Consider the following 19,499-nt stretch of genomic DNA (forward strand, 5'->3'; position numbering starts at 1 on the left):
AGGAGATCCTTAAAAACTGACTCCCTGCTGTGATGAAAAACAGCTCTGGCTCTGCAAAAACAAGGCCTCCAGAAATCTCCTTAAATAGCCAGCAAGCATGGAAACTTTGCAGTTTGCAAACTATGTTATTTCCTTACTTGCACCATAACCGTGGTGTCTGGTGCAATGTTTAGTTTTTACGCGATGCTGTTTCAAGCAGTGGTTATAAATAAAATAGATACTATCACCCACACACAATAAATCTGCATTTTTTGTCCATCTATGTTTGCACCATTTATAATATAGCAGGTGCCTGCTGATATTCAGTCTTTCGAGGATTTTGGTAGGAGACAGCACTATTTATCAATCTTTTTTTTTTTTTTTAACTGCCTTTATTTAAATTTCATGTTACCAAAGCACAGCTTGGGATACAGAAATTTCATAAACATTAACCACGAGCGAGTTCTCAAGCAGAAAGACCCCAATATAGCACTTTCATAGGAAAGTCTGTAATTGCGTGTGCTCCACAGCAGCAGGACGACCCACGTCCAGAACTTTGCATTAAATAAATCCACCTTTGGTACCATGAGAGATGCCTTGGCCATTCACATCTGTGAAAGCTGAAGGGGGAGGCCAACCTTTCACGGACAGCCTTGAGATAGCCACAGATCACTCTTCCCTTTTTCTCCCCTAAAGGGGAATGGAACACAGAAGGAAGAGTGTTTACAAGCTATAATCTACACCTCACATTTAGACGTCACTAAGCAAGGCAAGACTCTACACGTGGGAAGACTCTCACACAGGGAAAAGGGAGCCCAGAATAGTCAATCACCTGGAAATGTAGCTATTTGTCTAAAAGGTGGAGGGTTCAAGCCCCTGCTCACATCAGACACTGGACCTTACACGTGGCAGCGGGGTGCTCTTCACCCTATCCCATCAGCTGAAGCACTGCTGGTCCAAGCTGGTCTTTCCCGTCAATGCCATTCTGCTTTGAGTAATTAAACCTAATCTGTAGCACGGCATCTTGCACCAGGTCACACCAACCATCCAGTTTCCCCCTATTTTTGTCCCAGTTGCTGTTTCTTCTGAGACTATCGTAACTGTTAGTTGCAACAGAGAAGCCAACTGTAGGCAAGCCAGCCGTAAGCGGATCAGGGCAGACACAGGCTTTGCCTAACCAAAGGCTTGAAAATTAGTCAGCTGTGCTGCAGCTGAACTTGGAGGATATCAGAGCACTCAGTGAGGGACAGGATTTAAATTCTTCATTAGGCTAAAGGACTGACAGATGAATCATCCACCCCTGCAGTGCTGGTCATCCTCCTCGGGGATGACTGAAAGAAATCATCTTCTATTATTAAAGTATTCCAAACCCCTCTTCCAAAACACAAAGAACGTTTTAGACCATACTCTCCATTATAAAAAGCAGTAAAAACAGAGGCTTTTTATTCCATAGGAGAATGAAGAGTTAGAGAGATGCTCAAAAACGAATGGTTTGTGAGGAATTGTCATACCAGAGGGCAGAAGCTACTAAACAGTAAATTAATAATTCTACATTCAGCCAAAACTTGATTTATCACTCACTCAGGACTAAGCAACCTGTACACCATTAAGCTACATATAGCTTCTTCCTTAGAATCAATAATACGCAGTAAGTGGAGGCTTCCAAGGCATATACAAAAGATCAATATTGTTTCACAGGTTTAATACTACACCTTACACATTTTATTATTTGGGAGCTTAAAAATGAGCCAATCTACAGCTACCCTACACACACACACAAAGTTCCTTTCTATGATTCATGCAATTGCTCACCTCCTTCCTTGACCCTACACTCCTTTCAGTGCTCGCACTCCTACCTTTCGGTAAGCAATCAAATTACAGCAACCTAAAGAGTTCAGAACAAATTAACCATGTGCTCAGTTCACCAGAGCTATGGTAAAGTTATTTAAATTCCTTTTTTTCAGCCACGAGAAGGAAATTGAAGCAGATTTTACACTAATTGTCTCTGACACATTTCTGTTTCTTCCAAGAGCTCTTGTTCAGGATCTGACTTCAGGGCAGTACAGTGACGCAAAAGTCTCCACTTTTAAAATGAACTACACTTTTTTTTTTTTTTTGAATGACCTTTTTAATGCAGCTAGAAGTGATTCAGCTTGAACACATACATTGACACTCTGCTAAACAAGTTTTCGACAGAACTCAGACTGACAGCATGGTGTGTACAGAACGGAGCTAAATCTTGTTTTAAATCTCATCTCCTTTAAAATACAGGTGAAAAAGGGAGTTGAATGCTACATGATCAAAATTTAAAATAGCAATTCTACTGTTCTGCTAAAACTGTATACAGGCTTTCCAGGAACTTGCACAACAATGCTCAGACCACTTCTGAAAATGAAATTAAACTACAGAAAAGGACAATTATCACAGTTCCACGAAACAGTTTTCTGTCACTAGGTACTGCTGTCTTTCAGTAAGTGCCGATTCTTATATTTGAATTAACAAGTAAAATGGCAAGTATGAAGCCCAAATTGAGAAGTTACCATGTCATATACATTAGTGGATTGCATCCTTTGTACATTATTTTACCTGTTAGCTCATTACTAGCATATTTCTTTTTAAAAGGCCTGAGAGGATTACAAACAAAATTATCATGTGATTAAAAAAAAAAAATCTAAAACGTATACTGAAAAACAAAAAGATGGAACAGAATTTGAGTGCATTAGGAAAGTCTTAATGAATATCAAGGTCTTTATTTTAGTTAGTTCAAACTATTTCAGGAGTCCTTCTGGTTCTGCCACGACAGTATCTGAGCAGTCTCCAGGTATCTTGTGTACAAGCAATATTGCAAGAAAGTAAAAATATACTCAAAAATGCAGGTCCCTCTGCTGAAAGGAAAACTGAAAACCTCAGTAGTCGGTGATGCTTTAACAAGTTGACTTTTAGGACAAATACCCAGCCAAACAATTTTGATGTGCTCAGGATCACTCCAGCTCAGGTCTACAGCAGAACATAGTAAGATAATCCACCCAAAACAAGCCCGACGTTACTATTCCTACTCCCTGGCATTATTGTTTTGGGAACAGGAAAGACTGGCAGGGGCACAAAAGGGAAGTGACATGAGAGGAACAACACTAATTTCTATTGTAAGTGACATTTTGTGTTGTTGAATTAGGCAAATAAAGTCTCACAAATAACTCATATTAGTGTACAGTATTTATTACCTTCCATTAATCTGAAACCAATCATTTTGATATGGCTAAATTAATTCTGAAATAAACATTTTTAAATACATAAGTTGATGAGAGACTTCAACATGAGAGCGTTTAATTGATCTGTACTCTTAACCCACATGCAAGGTATGTCATTCAAAGATATCATACATTTCTTTTCATTTTACACTGGTCCATAATAAAGCACAAATTCTCAGGAGGGAAGCAGTGAGGGAAAAAAGCATATTTTCAAGTAGCCCTTTTATTAAAAAAGGAGCATCAACTATATATTAAGCCAATGTGTTTCTCTCTGATTTTGATTTTACTTACAGTATACAGTTTTGCAAAATATACAGCTTACCAATGATACACAAAGAGAAGCCCTTTCTTAGGGGCAAGTAACAAAAAAAAAAAAAAAAAACAGAAAAGGATTCTACAGGTTAAAAAAGTCATATTTTAGAACATTATGCCAATTCAGAGAGTCTCCATTGCTGGTAAGAAAGGTCATGCACAATGTTTTTTTTAAGAGAATGTTGTCATTAGTCCATGAGAGATTTGTCTGCATGCTTCACATGAACAGAAAAAGGTACAAGTCGCAAGGGAAGTAACTCTCTCCAGTTATCTTTTAGGCCTGTCTATGTCATCAATAGCAGCCAGCAGCTTCTGTCTTGCCTTCTTGTTGATGTGGGATCCCAGACAAACATTCACCAGATTTGTCAAGTGCTTAGTGGAATATTCCTGGCAAATAAAAGCAGATTATGTTATGGCAAACAGAATAAAAACAGCGGATAAAGATAGAAAACTAAAAACCAGACGTACACACTGTGGACTTTTCAGCTGATAGTAGCAGTTGGTACACAAGGGAGACTTAAAGCAGTAGTTAAGTCGGGTTTGGAGAGTTTTCATAGCTGAGACAGAGAAGTACGAAATTGTATTTTGCTACATGGCAGATTACAATGGAAAATGCCTACAATTTTAGTAGTGTTGGACTAAGTTCACAGAAAGTAATACTTAAGTATTAAAATAATTTTTAATATATCTTCCATTCTTTGGGAGGTGTGGTCAGAAATAAAAATATGCAAATGATAAATTTTTAAACACAAAACCATTTTTTTAACAAGCTGTGACAAAACTTGATGATTTTTTATTTTGATGTCTCATTTCTGATAAGCTTCTAAATACTTCTCTCCAAAGGGTATTCAAACACCATTAATTTCAGTACATGATAAAGGAGGAAAAAATTGCAAAAATGTTAAGAGAAAAATTCTTAACACCTGTCAAAACACCACATTTGCCAATACTACCTTTACCCTTAAACACCATCCAAACTGTAGCTTCCACCAGTGTGTTTAAACAAGAGCTTTTCCATATGGATCACCAAATGACAGCTCATAGTCTCTCTCATAGCTTCAGGTTTAACAAGAAAAATGATATTACCAAAGTATTTATTTCATCCATTTGTAGCTAGATTTAAAGTAATTGCAAAATACTCTAAATTATCTCTAAATGCTCCATTTTAAAAGACTTTCCACTTTAACGGTGGACCAGCTCCAACAGCATGCAACTATTACCTACTATTAGTCCTGTTATGGTTAGGTTCTGCTACCATGAAAGAACGCTAAATGCTTTCAGAACACAAATGAAGACTTCTCTCAGACAGCAATGTTGATCCTGATTCAGTTTTATTAGTTGAAGGAAGAAAAAGCAATGATTTTTCTCCACTGTGCCTTAAAATTTAGTTGAAGCAATCCACTCCTAAAGGCCTAATTTCAAATTGTATTTTTAATGATCCATTTGTGCACTTTGGCATATTCGAAACAGAATACAAAAATTTTCAACTTCACTGAAGGTTAGAGGTTCATCACGGGAAATTTGGCTCAACTACTTCAGATCATTTTTGTAGCCCCATTTTTAGCAGCATTTAGCGTACTTATGCTCGTCCCATTCATACATGTTTAAATGCTTCCTGGTATATGAACTACAGCAAGAAACCAGAAGGCCCAGCTGGCAAGCTTCTTTACTGTAATACTGTAGGGTGGAGTTACGGAAAGATTTTTGATTATCTTATGAAAATTTGCTATTTCAAATCACGTTGTACTAGCTTTAGCTATGAGGCACTGATGGCTTCCAACTAAAATACAGTACACTTTTGCAGAGCTCAAACCAAAAATGGATTATGCATATGCACTGATGATTTCGCCTTGTTGATTCACTTGAATAAAAGAACAACTTTTATAGGGACGGTGTCTGAAGAACACATGATAAATGACTTCAGTTAACTCTTAAGCTTGTAAATGGCAACTACCTACAGCAGAAGTATCTTCACGAGTGAAAATAATCTCTGAAAATAGCAGATAGGGACATATTGAAGAAATCTGACATTCCCACTTCAAAAAAATAATAAAAATATGTAATTTGGGGGATTGGACTAGATGATCTTTCAAGGTCCCTTCCAATCCCTAGCATTCTTTGATTCTGTAAGATTCATTGAGCTACCAAGTCTCTCCACCATCCAATGCAGTCTTGGGCTTTAATGAACCACTGTTAATAGATTGCCCAGATGCTCCACAGAGCACTGACTGGCCGTGATTTGCCAGATCTAAAATCCATTTTCAGCCTGTAAATTCCCTGACAATGAAGACTACCAAATAGCTTTCCTTAACAGCTGCATACACCAATGCAGGTGTTTCCTCTTCCTTGTTGCTGTTCTAACCTCACAGTTGATTTAGATAAAAGTTTGGGTCATTGCTTAGGCTATGAAACAGAGTTCACAGTGTATATAGGCTTCAGGTGCCTGGGACCCAGCTGCTTCTTTTGCTGTAGCAGACCAGAGTTGCTACCTAAGGAGTGGAAAAAACTTTTCTTTGGATTCGACTCATCTCAGAACCCCGGGTAGATTACTGCTCATACATATAAATCATAGCACATCTTTCCAGGATGAACTCTTATCAACTAAAGAAATATGGCATTGACCTAGTAAAGGTAAATAGTAGTAATAGCAAATAAATTTGTATTTTCCTTTTGGTCAAAAGTATGACAATTATTATTAATTAACAGCTTGCAAAGTCTCTGTTCGTACTCCTTGCAAATATATATTAACTTCATATGATGATAAACATATACATACACACACATCCATATTGCATCCCATACAATTTCATTATAACACATTAATATACACATGCATATGAGCATATTCATTTTTAACACACAGAAGAATTGGTCATTTAGAGTTGTTAGAGTTGTAAAAGAATACAAATTTTACTCTTACCCTGTGCTCTTTTATCCAGCGCTCCATGTCATTTTCTGTTAAGTAGTATGCTTTAATGTAGGTCTCCACAAATTCTTTATCTGGAATGGGCCTAATGTCTGTTAACTTTTCTAGTTTCATTAAGAACTGTTGAAAGTCCAGTTGCATCAAGGCACGTCCTTCATTGCTGCATTTCTTTACATTAGCATAACTGAAAAGAAGAACACAGTGGAAAGTAACAATTAGAAGGAAATAGAAATGAATCTTACTTCTCAAAGCTGTTTAACTTAGCCGTTCAAACCTTGAGGAGGAACATAATTAAGGTTTTAAGTTAAAAGCAGACAAGAATGCCTCTCAGGATTTTTGATGCAATTTTTATTTGCATTAGTATAATATGTTTTAGTTCCCCTCATAGAACAGAAACCCACAATATGCAGTAATACTAAAACAAACAAAAAACACACACAAAAGCCACTAATCCTACATTGAACAGCCTAAGAATATAAGTGGGATAAAGGAAATGAAATCAGTATTGATCAGCATACTAGACAGTGGCTCTAGTCAAGTGATCATGATCATTGAAATCTGAAATGAAAGGTACCATGGCAGTTTTAGGAATGATCAACAGGAGCCTCCTGAACTAACTGTGGAAGCATCAGAGACAGGTACAAACCTGTCCAAAATCACATACAACAACCAAATGATAAAGGGTGGCAGCACTGGTTAATCTCTGTGAGAAGTTAATGGTTTGATGAGAACAAATTGACAGAAAACTAGTGATAGGTTTGAGCTCAAAGAAGAAGAAACAGTAGATGAGCTTAGGGCAGGGAAATACTAGGAGGGATTCCTGGGGGGTGATAGGCAACAAACTAAGGAAACAATCTTTTTAAACAGAAGATAAACTGCATTTGTCAAGATCAAAGAAAACGACACCAATAACCTAAACACTGCCAACTTCAATTGTGCACAGGAAATAAAAGAAAAAAGCCTTCATTTAGGGCACGTTGTCTTGATAGACTTAATCCAGCTTCGCCATAGGCTGCTGCCAGAAGTGACAATCCTGTCCCAGTGTTTTCACTCTTCCCTTGCAACAAATTTAAAGCAAGACCAGTATTCAATTAGGATCAACTTCATAAACCGATGATTATACAGTTCTAAAATTATTAGTTCTGATGCGCAGGAGGCAGCAGAAAGATCCAGGTGGAAACTGAATATACAGCAAGATCAAGTTAAGAATAAGAAGAAATTGCATCCTTACAGTTAGTACACAGAAAAAATGTGCAGAAGGATACAAAGTAACAGACAATCTAATGGAGAAAAGTAGAAGGTAGAAGAATGACAAGTTGATATGTGAGCATTCTAAGAGAGGCTAAGAACAGGTTTCAAAGCTTTTAACCATGTCGATCCTAAATATGACAGCTAAAAATCCATTAGAATGTTGACCACACAAATTTTAGATATGCAAGTTATTCACAGTGAGGTGAATGCTGATTTTGCATTTGCAGAATGCAGAAGTGGCAAAAAGCAGAAATAGAGACAAAAAGAGAAGGGGACAAAGGCACTAGTCTTCTGAAACTCCACATAAGGTTGGAACGATGATTCCCAACAGGACATACCACAGAAGCACTTCAAGAAGCCAGATGGGAAACAGGAGAGAACGCAAAATCAGGAGAAAGGGCAGGGCAAAATGTCGAGAAGGCTATGCTGAAGATAAATCTTCACTCAGTGAAGAGCTTGATGAAAGCCAGTTGGCTGGCTGACTAGAGGAGAAACACCTTCCATTCCTTCATGCAATTTAGAGACAAAAGATGTTATAAAGGTATTCAGAAAGTCAATTGTTCAGAATCCCTTTCCCAGTTTCCAAAAGAAAGTAGAACATGTGTGAGGAAAAAAAAAGAAATGGGCAAAAATGAGAAATTACAGGCAGATAATAGGGAGACAGTAACGAGAGATCTTTACACTCTAAGAAAGGGCATAGGGAATACTGATCATATCAGCAAGGTATTCCCAGTCCACTCTTACCAATCTGGGTGAAGGTAAAGCCACATGTTTCATGGTACACCACAAATGTGAACTAAAACTGCAGGCTGGAAGAAGACATATGAGTGATGAACCTCACAGCTAAGAATTACATAGTTTGTGACCATTGAATTCACAAAATATGAGTAAAATTGTGAAGTAAGGGAAAGAAACAAAGCCAAAACAGGCACAAGGGCTGAAGCAGAATAGGTTGGTAGGAAATGGTGACGTTAGCCAGTTGAAAGGAAAGAAGGAGTAAGGGAGAAGACAGCTGTTTTTGTCTCATTTACTTTGATTTGAGGCATGATGTTAAAGTGGAAACTGAATTATCAAAAAGGAAGGATAGTTGTTTAGGACACGTCTTACGACGAAACTGCGAAGCTACAGGGAGGTCATAGCTGGATTTAGTCTCCCTGAAGACGAAATTGATCTCTCAGAGACTGCAAGAGGAGGAAAGGAAATAGGCGTGAATTTAAATGTGATGGCTTGACAGAAGCAGTGGAAGCTGGTGATTCATAATAGACAGCTAACACTTGGAGAACAAGGATGTTGTTGGGGCCCTAAATTAGAGAAAACAGCAGAAGAGTGGGATGGAAAGAAATGAAACAGGCAGTAGGAAGTGTAAAGTAGGAAGGTAAAGATATCCAAGAAAGATACATGTAAACAGAAGCTGGAAGAGTGAAAGACAGCACGTATTTAACAATGCAGAAGATGACAACACAGACAGGTAGCAAGTGGACAAAACCACAAAAATAAATGCAGCAGATGAAAAGACTGCAATACTCAGGCTACAATATTGCTCCTGAGAAGACTGGGACACTGATGGTGAGGTAGGAATGAGCAAAGCATAGCAGTTCCTGGCTAAGGTGTTTGAGTCCACATTTACCAAGCCAACTAGGATACCTCTCTGTTTCTGATGAAACTGAAAGGCTCCTGCTCCACGGCTATCCTAAGGCAGGTATCCTAAGGTTGTAAGCAAGGGCTGACAACTTTCTTCCTTGCAACTGGCTTTCTTCCCAGCAGCGATAAACAGCATCACCATAGAGATGCTGCAATCACGCTTTAGCCCCTTAAACTCAACTGCTTACCAGTGCATTGCAAAAATTAGAACCCTTAAAACCATGATATAAGCATTATAATAACAGACATATTTACCCAAGACCAAGACTTCTACAAACTACTTACCCTTCCACAAGAGTTCTATTAGCTAAGCGAATGCAGTGCTCCCAAAGGATATTTGAGACCGGCAGTGGAATACGAACTCTCTTAGATACTTCATTCAGCCTTCTGTTAAATTCTTCAAATTCCTGATGAAATACGAAAGGTCATTACTCCATCAGCATGAAAGAGACCACGCGTACATGCTTAGCAAAAAAAAAAAAAAAAAAGATATGCACATTAAAAAAAAAACACTAAAAAATAAGAGCAAAGCAAAGAAGCTTAATAGGCACAGACTATAGAGACAAGCCTGTGCAGAGAAGAAAGCATACCACATTCTAGTATATCATTCATAACATGACCTCAGTAATTTTATTTAAAAAATAAAAAACACTACTCTGGTTCTACAGAGGTGTAAGTAGTTCTCAGTGAAACTGAGACATCCAAAAATTAGCCAAGTATCTAATCCTTCAAATGCCATTCCATTGCCTCACTCTCTAAACTCATCTTTAACTTTCTGAAAGCCAATATACAGCCCCTGAAGAAAATCCAATGATAAGCTCTTTATCCCTCTAAATACCTGCCACATCAGCATTCAGAGAGAAGCTCAAAAATATAGTAACCATTTTTCATTCCTCAAACTTCTGCATTAGAAAGTTCTCAGGTGCTTTAGAAAGAACCAAGAGCACCCACTGAAAACAAACCATATCCAACAGTTTAGCTGGATACTGCATTTCTAGATAACAATTCAGACTGAAGGAAGGCACCTATTTCCACCTGAAACATCAATGGACTGGATGGACTTGAGCTGTTACTATGAGTGACAAACTAGTCATAACTGCAATTAATTACTGCTACAATGATTTTTGTGACTTACATAAAGCGAAATAGAAGTTGGCTGCAAGGAACTAATGCCTCTAACTTTTAAAAAAAATCAAATGACTTTAACATAAAGCAGATCTTGACAATGAAGTGCCCCGTATAACGAGCAAAACCAGTTTGTACTGCAGCCTATTAAGGCCATACTTGTTCAACAAAATGCTTTCGTTCCACAGCTGGAATCTAGCTTTTATCCTTTTCCCATCAAGAATTCAGCAAATGAACAAGAAAATAGCCACTCAGTTGGGAGTTTCAATGACTATTTTAAGTTAGTATCTGACCAAATAATTGGTGTTGAACACAAATTTTCTGAGAAATGTTGCAAGAGGAAGCAGGGTACCACCAATACCATGCCTTAACAGGCACAGAGATGACTCTTGTGAAGATGAACAGGCCTATCACTCAGTAGCAATGAAATTCTTGAACAATGCTCTTTTCCCAATTTATCCACTTCCATACATACTATATGACTGAGTAAGGAATTCTGCATATGCACACATATGCTAAAAGTTGCATATAGTTGCATAGTTGCACACAACTGCTAAAAGCAGTTGGCTATTATGTTAAACGTTTTGTTTACATCTGACACTCCTGGAGTCACGCAACAAATCACTAATTGCTAAGTAGTAATCTAAAAGCCTCTGTAAAAACTATTATTAGCTATATAACATAGAGGCCAGAAATTCAAAAAGGTTTTAAATTGCATTAGCTCTGATTGCCCTGAAGCAAATTCATCAGCAGTTGCACACTCACAGAAGGGAAAGTTCTACTGTAGTGACCAAATACTGTAAGTACAAACTGATTTCAAAAAGCCACAGAAGCAAAAAGAAGGGTAGTCACAGAGATTAAGAGAAATTCACTGCAGTCTCCCTTCTTTTCTTTTTTTTTTGAAGCAGAGAATAGCTGTAAAGTACAAAAGTGTAATCAAATCTGTTATTCAATACAGATACTTTCTCTGTGATACATACCTCATAGATCTTTAGATTAATTTTTTTAGTTTCCCTGTGAGATTTACTGTAATTCCAGAACTTCCTTCTAAAGACCTTTATAAATATAGTTTAGGCATAAATAAAAATCTAACAAAGGACTGTCACAAGAATTCGTTCCATATGCCATAAGATATGGCAATTGTATAACCACTTCTACTGAATGCAATTGAGAAGTTGGCTGAATAACTTCTCATTTAGCTTCCTTTTAAAATGCTAACTTCTAAAGACATCAACTTCAATTAGATAGCATGCTATTATTAGTAGTGCTGGTTTGTCTGATAGCACCTGTGATACTGCTCAAAGACAACTGAAATCATTATGCAGAACCACAAACAGCCTTTGTTAAAACAAAAACACACATCACTTCCTCAGGCCACTGTATTTTCCTATTTTTCTCAATGTTACTTCCATCTAATGGACATTTACCTTCTGTTCAGGACTTAGACATGAAACTCATTAACCTTTTGTGGTCACTTTCATCCACAACATAGTCAAAAAATCAGCACTGTGAAAACAAACATTAATGTATTCTGCTAGTAGCAAGAATAATAAAAATTCTGTACAGACCTCCATATAACAACTTACTATTTGTCAGGATGCTGTATAGCTCTAGTCATGCTGCTTTAATAGCTTTAGTGAACTATTACTGCAGTTTAATGTTTAAATAAGCTCTAGCACACTGTTTCTCAGAAAGTATTCACCTTTAAAAGAGCATCTACGTATACATTGTGTTGTGACATGATTTCCTTCACATCCCATTTTACATTCGTCATGAGAAGCAGCATCTGTTCATAATCAATGGCTTTAGCAGCAACAATCCAATAAACTGGTTTGCGTAGTTCACTGGCAGTTGACACTGTCTGAAATCGAATAAAAAGAAAATTCAATTCAGTAAATTTCTGGCTAATAAGAGCAATTTATAACTATGGTGTACAAATATGGGTACCACACAGTACAAGTTCCAAACCTTCTGTTTTAAAAAAATCACCTGTGAATTACACAATTCTGACCTGAGAATAGAACTGCTGAAGAAAAGGCTTCTTGGCAGCTGGCATCACCGCATCAAGATGAGGTTGAAGAAACTCAAACTGCTCAGCCAGAAATACCCTTTGAAAACAAAGGAAATTCACCATGAACTAAATGCAACATTTGGAATGCCTCTATACTTCTTTTCCACCACAGTTAAGATATTTGGCAATGATATGTAACCTTGGAAAATGTAATCCTGATAAGAACTGTACCATTTTTACGCTAACATGTCAATGTGTATTCTCAGTTCTGACAATTTTTAAATGTGATTGTGAACAAGAAAATGCTTCAATAAAAACACGAAGGCTTGAATAGCAACAATTCAGATTTCTATTTTACTCAGGATGTACTGCTAAAGTCTGATCCAAAGCCTAGTAAAATCAGTGGACAAGTGTCCCGGGAATTTCATATGGCAGGACAGGCTACATTAAAAAAATCCATTTCAGAATTTCAAAATAACATTCCAAGTTACGTACTTACTAGTGAACTTTTAAAAGACAGAAAACGAGATCAAATTCTTCAGCATGGGTAGGATTATTTTTTTTATATATATATAGTAATGTAACAAAGTACATTTCTAACTAAGCATAAATGAACATTTAAAAAAAATACAAACAACCTAATTTGGAAAAACATTTTAAAAACTAATTACTAATCTTTAACAGTGTCCTCTTCTGTGTGGGGAAAAAAAAATAAATCCTATCTGATTCTTACTACTATTCTGACCAAATAAAGAACATTTTGTAAGAGTTTTGCATTCCTCGCTCATTATAATCTCCTTTTCACAGGTAAACTTCCACCTGTTGCCAAGAATATCAGAAACAAAGCCAAGCCAATATGAACTATGCAGTTCTGAGTCTTATATTAAGTACTCAAATACTGATAGCTATGGTTTAAATGACGCACATATATTAAATACTCCCATTAGTCTCTTTAAAATTATTATTTTTTCCTGTAAGATTTGGCTTTGTAATATCACAAATTACTGGACCAGCTGCAGTAAAATTTCATTGCTTGTGCTTGCAGGTGGTAAATCAAATGATCAGGTGCTGGTACCTTTAATTAAAAAATTACCTCTGTTGCTCATTATTAAAATCACATTCAGAAGTAGGAATCTTTGACCTCTGAAGAAGGTTTTGGCATGTAATCACAATCTCTTAAATGATCCTTAGCTTCCTGTGACCACAAAACACAGTGTACAGTAAATAACCTACAAGGATTCCGTGGCTACCACTCTTTCTGCCAAACCATACAGCGAGTTGCCAGATGTCAGAACTACTAGATGACTGAGATGTGGGCTTGGCACCTTCTCCTTTCTCTCTTCAGCAGCTGTGAGAGTTCCTGTGGGATCACCAGAGACCTCCTAAAATAAAGAATTAAACAACTGAAAAAAACACAATTGACTGGAAAACAGCAAGAATGGCGGCAAGTGAGTAGTTTCAGATGGCTTCTTATCTGATAAAGGAACGTTTCTAATTTTATGATATAACTTAAATCAAGCCTGAATCCAAGGTGACAACCATGTTTTCTATTTCAACAGTATGGTGTTCAAACAAGTGAAAAATCACATCATGCAGATCAATATCTGTCTCAGAAAAGGAAAAAAAAATAAAAAAATAGAACAAACTAATGCCCATACAGGCTTTAGCCCAACTGCCTACAGAGGGATTAAGTTCTCACCCCTGGATATAGTTTCTTCAATATGACAGCAAACAAAGAGACAAATCAAAGGAATATTATTCATGTGTGGGCTTAACCACTCCTGTGATCTGTGGCTAACTTAGGTAAAATACATATTATGTTTCTTTAAACAACGCTAAGTTACCATTCCAGCACAAGTTTTATCCTGCAGACCACTCAGTTGTAAAGAGCATGGAAGTATTCACAGCACCAGAAAAAACACCTCTAGATTTGACAAGTATAAATATCAGTTACAGCTAGAAAAGGAATCACAGAAGGAACAAATTTCCGGAGCTACCACAGTGGTCTAACCAGGTGTATAAATGTACACCACCTGATACTTACCTATTTGCCAATATCAGATCAGGACATGAAAACCAAAAAGTAGTTATGGCTTTACATTTATTAGTCATACTATGCTTACTGCTTACACACACTCTATAAAATATGGAAAGTGCTACAAAAGAAAAATGATACAAAACACAAATCAGGTGATGAAGATTGGCATGATGCAGCACTGATTTCTTAACTAAGAGCCTTCCATGTCATGTCCCTAGGATAAACATTCTGTGGCCAACAGGTGATACGACAAATCAGCCTGGTTCTATGATTCTAAGACATTACCTAACTCATTCCAAGCATCAGGATTGAGACAAGGAAAAATATACACTATAGAACTTGAAAAGCCAAGAGAGAAGGTACTGCATACAACAGATGAACACGTTAAAAGGGAGAAAGCAAAGTGTAGGTTATTCTGGCAGAAAAACCTGACAGGCCCATTGTGGTTATATTGCACCAATTAAAGGCGGAGCAGGAAAAAGTAATTATGTCAAGTTGAGTAAGGAGTTTGTGAGAAATTAAGTGATTCAGAATGAGCAGAAAAATCAGAACTTAAAATTCCTATAGACAAAGCAGCTCTAAAATGTATTTACAGACTGGATGAAAGCCAAGTCAAAAATTACATTAAGAACATAAGACAACTAGGAAGATGTTGTCGTCCAAGCTGCTAAAAACGGTTTGAGGTGCAGAGGACCAATGTCATTACTAGTTTGCAATGAAATACCTATGAGTATTCTGTTCATCTACCCCAAGTATCTCCCTTTTGGAAGCCACAGTATCAGTTAAGGCAGCTATTTGCATACAGAGGATATTCACAAATACTATCTATCTAATGGCAGTACCACGACTAAGAAATATTTTGTGAAGATAAAGAAGTTGCTAAGAGATAAAATATGGCATCAGTTTCCCTTCCAAAACACCAATAATTATAGATCATGAACTGATCGATGCCACGTACCGACTTGGGTGCTTACTGGTCTCAGTGGATTAATTAACATGATCAGTATGCATCATGACTATTGCAAAAACACATTTCTGGTAGAAATGACAAGTGCAAGGACAGAATGTGTGCAGATCTTTCTACACATCCTGCTTGGGGAACTGACAGTGAGGAGAGACAAGCTGCACAGAAACAGACACTTGTTTCAATGTATTTGGCCTAAAGAAAGCAGCAGCTTACCATTATATATTGCTCTTCTTTTTCCCTTTTCATACATCCTGCTGGTATGAATGAAACAACCTATAGACTGCTATTTCTGGAGAATCCAAATTATCATCTCTGCTGTTGCACAGCAGTAATCTGTACTGAAGCTGTCTTATACTTGTTACAGAAAGGGCTGAATATGGAGTTGAGATGTACATATGAAGTTCAATACAACGTACCCAAACAAATTTTTGAAAGCCATTTTGTTTGTTTCATTACCTCTCAGAAAATGAAACTGCACCCTAATTCGGTTTAACACAAACACTTAAAGAACTTGCATTTTTTTTATTCGAGTTTGCCAGCAAGTATTTCCTGGAAGCTACTTGGTTTTGCTTTGACACACCAAATTTGTTACTCCGTCAGTGAGATCCCAGCACTCTTACACATTACTTACTATAACAAAACAAATAAATACAGTTCTGCTCAAAAGGCCCCTTTTGTTTGTTTTTCACTAAACCTATTTCATTTGTTTGGCATAAGAAGTTTCACACCATAATTAAAGCACTGTCAATATTAGCAGTGCAGAGATTAACGTAAGCCATAGCTGGACAAAAACTCATCACTGGTGTATTTACAATGCTTTGAATCAGCTAGTACATTTAAAGCAGCAGCACCCAAAGAACATACTTGCTCAATCCTGCAAAGAGCTAAGCAAACAACTCCAAGATTGTTAGACTGAAGCATCATATATGACTCCTTCCATCATAGTCGTTTTGACTACCTTATACAAAACATTCAAGATTAAAAACATATTCATGTATCATAAGTAAAAGGGGCAGGGACAGATTCACTTCCAAATGAAATGCAGAGTTCTGAGTGGAGAAGGAGGAGTTTTGTTTGTTTGTTATTGTTTGTAAAATGTGGGATTACTGTAATATTAGTTCTATCAGTGCAGGACCAGCATATGGACATTGAACATTCTGGATCACGGCTGAGGTGTCAGATCATTGCCCTGTGGTAAAGTGAGCATAGCTGAACACGTGTTTGTATTTCATCTTTTTCCTGTTCACAGTCTAAAACAGGAATTTAAACTGCAGGTGGACTTGCTGCAGTTTATAAAGTACAGTATAAAGTGGTTTCGCTGTGAGGTATTGCACTGTGAAACAGAGGAAGAGTGATTCAGCTATAGTTGAGTACTTACAGGGGACAGGACCCCCCAGCAGAAGCAAGGGGTATGTGATGCATAAGAAGGGACACAGGGAAGAGGAGAAGAAATGCTTTAAATTGCTGCAGTCTTTTTGCTCAGAGATCATGAGTCAGAAATCCATCTCACTGTTTCTCGGTGGACCAAATGAAAACTGGGATAGTACTTCCTTCACAAGTAGGGTGACTATACTCTAACTACAGTATATATTAAAAGAATACAGATTTCTTGCACTGTAATAATAGGTAAGTAAAAACTTAGAACAGAGCAGCTCCATAAAAAGCTGTAGGGAATGCCTCCAATCAACCTCCATATTCTTCATACTGAAGATCTGGACCAAGGCAATCCCAAGCACAAACACAGGCTGGGCAGAGAATGGATTGAGAGCAGCTGTGAGGAGAAGGACCTGGGGGTGATGTTTGATGAGAAGCTCAGCATGAATTTGCAATGTATGCTGACAGCCCAGAAAGCCAACTGTATCCTGTGCTGCATCAAAAGCAACGTGGCCAGCAGGGAGAGGGAGGGGATTCTCCCCCTCTGCTCTGCTCTTGTGAGACCCCACCTGGAGTGCTGCATTCAGCTGTGAGGCACCCAGCACAGGAAGGACATTGACCTGTTAGGAAGAGTCCAGAGAAGGGCCATGAGGATTATCAGAGAGCTGGAGCACCTCTCCTATGAAGACAGGCTGAGGGAGTTGGGGTTGTTCAGCCTGGAGAAGAGAAGGCTCCAGGGAGACCTTACAGCAGCTTTCCAGTACCTAAAGGGGGCCTACAGGAAAGCTGGGGAGGGACTCTGTGTCAGGGGGTGGAGTGATAGGACAAGGGTTGATGACTTTAAACTCAAGGAGGGGAGTTTTAGATTAGAAAGAAGATAGAAGGAAGAAATTCTCCACAATGAGGGTGGTGAGGCGCTGGCACAGGCTGCCCAGAGAAGCTGTGGATGCCCCATCCCTGGAGGTGTTCAAGGCCAGGCTGGATGGGGCTTTGGGCAACCTGGTCTGGTGGGAGGTGTTCCTGCCCATGGCAGGGGGTTGGAGCTGGGTGATCTTTAAGGTCCCTTCCAACCCAAACCATTTTAGGATTTTATGATTCTATGAAGATTCTACAAAGATACAAAAGAGAAGGCAGCTTGCCTTTACCTTGCCAGAAGCGGAACCTCACTTCCACTTTGCTTTCCACTTTCCTTCACAAAGCAGGAGTAAAATCCAGCTGAACAATAATAAAAGCAGTATCCTATGAAGGTATCTGATATAAACTAGATAGCATTAATTCAGTCCCAAAAAGGATACTGAAACCTATCACAACCATTTTATTTAAAAGAAATGGCCTGTAAACCCTCCAACTTTTCCTCCTTCTCTTGTCAATAAACATAAATAGACCTTCATTCACTTGCTATCTCTACCAAAAAAAAAAAAAGGATGAAGTCCAAGCTAGGAATGATCCAGTCTAAATTAATAAAGAGTCTTGACGTAGACAATAGAGCTCAACCTTCACAAACACTAAGAGATGTGAGGAAATATCTTGATCTACATGAAGTTCTGACAAAGCCTTAGTAACAGAATCAGAATAAACACTTGTTGGGACCATCCTTATGAAAATAAAATATTGAAAGACACTGCCATTGGGAACCAAAATGTAGCAGAAATGATAGTCCTTAATAAAGTTATCATGAATAGGAAACAATGCCAAAAAAAAAAAAATCCTAACAGGCCATGAGACTGAATCCCACAACACAAACATGCAAAATATTTTCAGAAAGCAATTTACAACAAGCTAAGAAAAGAGACAGGAATTCTGAGAGGAGCACAGACCAATCCATGCAGTCATGAGAAATAGCCATTTTATGACAGTAAAGTTTAGTCTTTTTAAATTATTATTTTTTTAAATTTAATTTTAAAGTTAGTAAAGTTTAGTCTTCATGTTCACAAATTCTTAATGATGATAACAATAAAAATACCCTGAAAACTTTCCTTCCTCACAAATCAAAAGGTAAAAAATTCCTACTGACAGCATAAAACCAGCATGTGTTCATGAGATATTAATAAGCTTCATTGAATGTCTTGAAGTTAGCAGTTACCTAAGATTTCTTCCTCCTTTCAAATCTTACCTAGAACACAGCTATTTATTCCAACTGACACTACTGTTACCTGTAGCAGCACTGTTAAGTGACTGAGGAAGAAAAAGAAATCCGGTTATTTTTCCCAATTTACTCCTAGAAATATATATATATATATATATATTTTATATTGACTGGAAAAAAGAATCAAAACAATGCAAAGCACTGCAGGAATAATGACTACAGAGTAAGTTTAAAAAAATTAATTCCAGAACTTTCTATTTTTCCATAACCTTTAATGGATTCATCTGCAAGATCTTCCTAGATTTTTCTTTTCTTTTCTGAATACATTGCTTCTGAGATGAATATCATGATGAGTTTAGCTTTTTTTCTGTATTATAGAGGCCTAGGGTTAATAGTTCTCATGCTCCCTCTACTGACTTTGTAAGAAATGGCCCCAAAACCCTTTAAAATGTTTCTCAGAAAGAATGGTTTAGGATTCAACCGTTCTGAATGCTTCAAGGAATTGAAAGGGCACCTTAGTATGATTCTGTGGAATACCAAA

General features: G+C 37.5%; 1 protein-coding gene across 1 annotated transcript in view; it reads right to left on the minus strand.

The window, feature by feature from the left end:
- Positions 1–3,179: 3,179 nt before the first annotated feature.
- Positions 3,180–19,499, minus strand: part of VPS50 (VPS50 subunit of EARP/GARPII complex) — a 79,613-nt gene continuing 63,293 nt past the window's right edge. Inside the window, exons 23-28 of the mRNA XM_083825704.1 lie at positions 13,727–13,875; positions 12,494–12,590; positions 12,185–12,343; positions 9,643–9,764; positions 6,460–6,649; positions 3,180–3,926 (exon numbers count right to left, since the gene is read on the minus strand). Coding sequence (XP_083681830.1) covers positions 3,807–3,926; positions 6,460–6,649; positions 9,643–9,764; positions 12,185–12,343; positions 12,494–12,590; positions 13,727–13,875 — 837 coding nt within the window. The 3' untranslated portion in view covers positions 3,180–3,806. The remainder of the gene's footprint in view (positions 3,927–6,459; positions 6,650–9,642; positions 9,765–12,184; positions 12,344–12,493; positions 12,591–13,726; positions 13,876–19,499) is intronic.

Source organism: Anser anser, assembly GCF_964211835.1.
Source record: "Anser anser genome assembly, chromosome: 2".
Lineage (NCBI taxonomy): Eukaryota > Metazoa > Chordata > Aves > Anseriformes > Anatidae > Anser > Anser anser.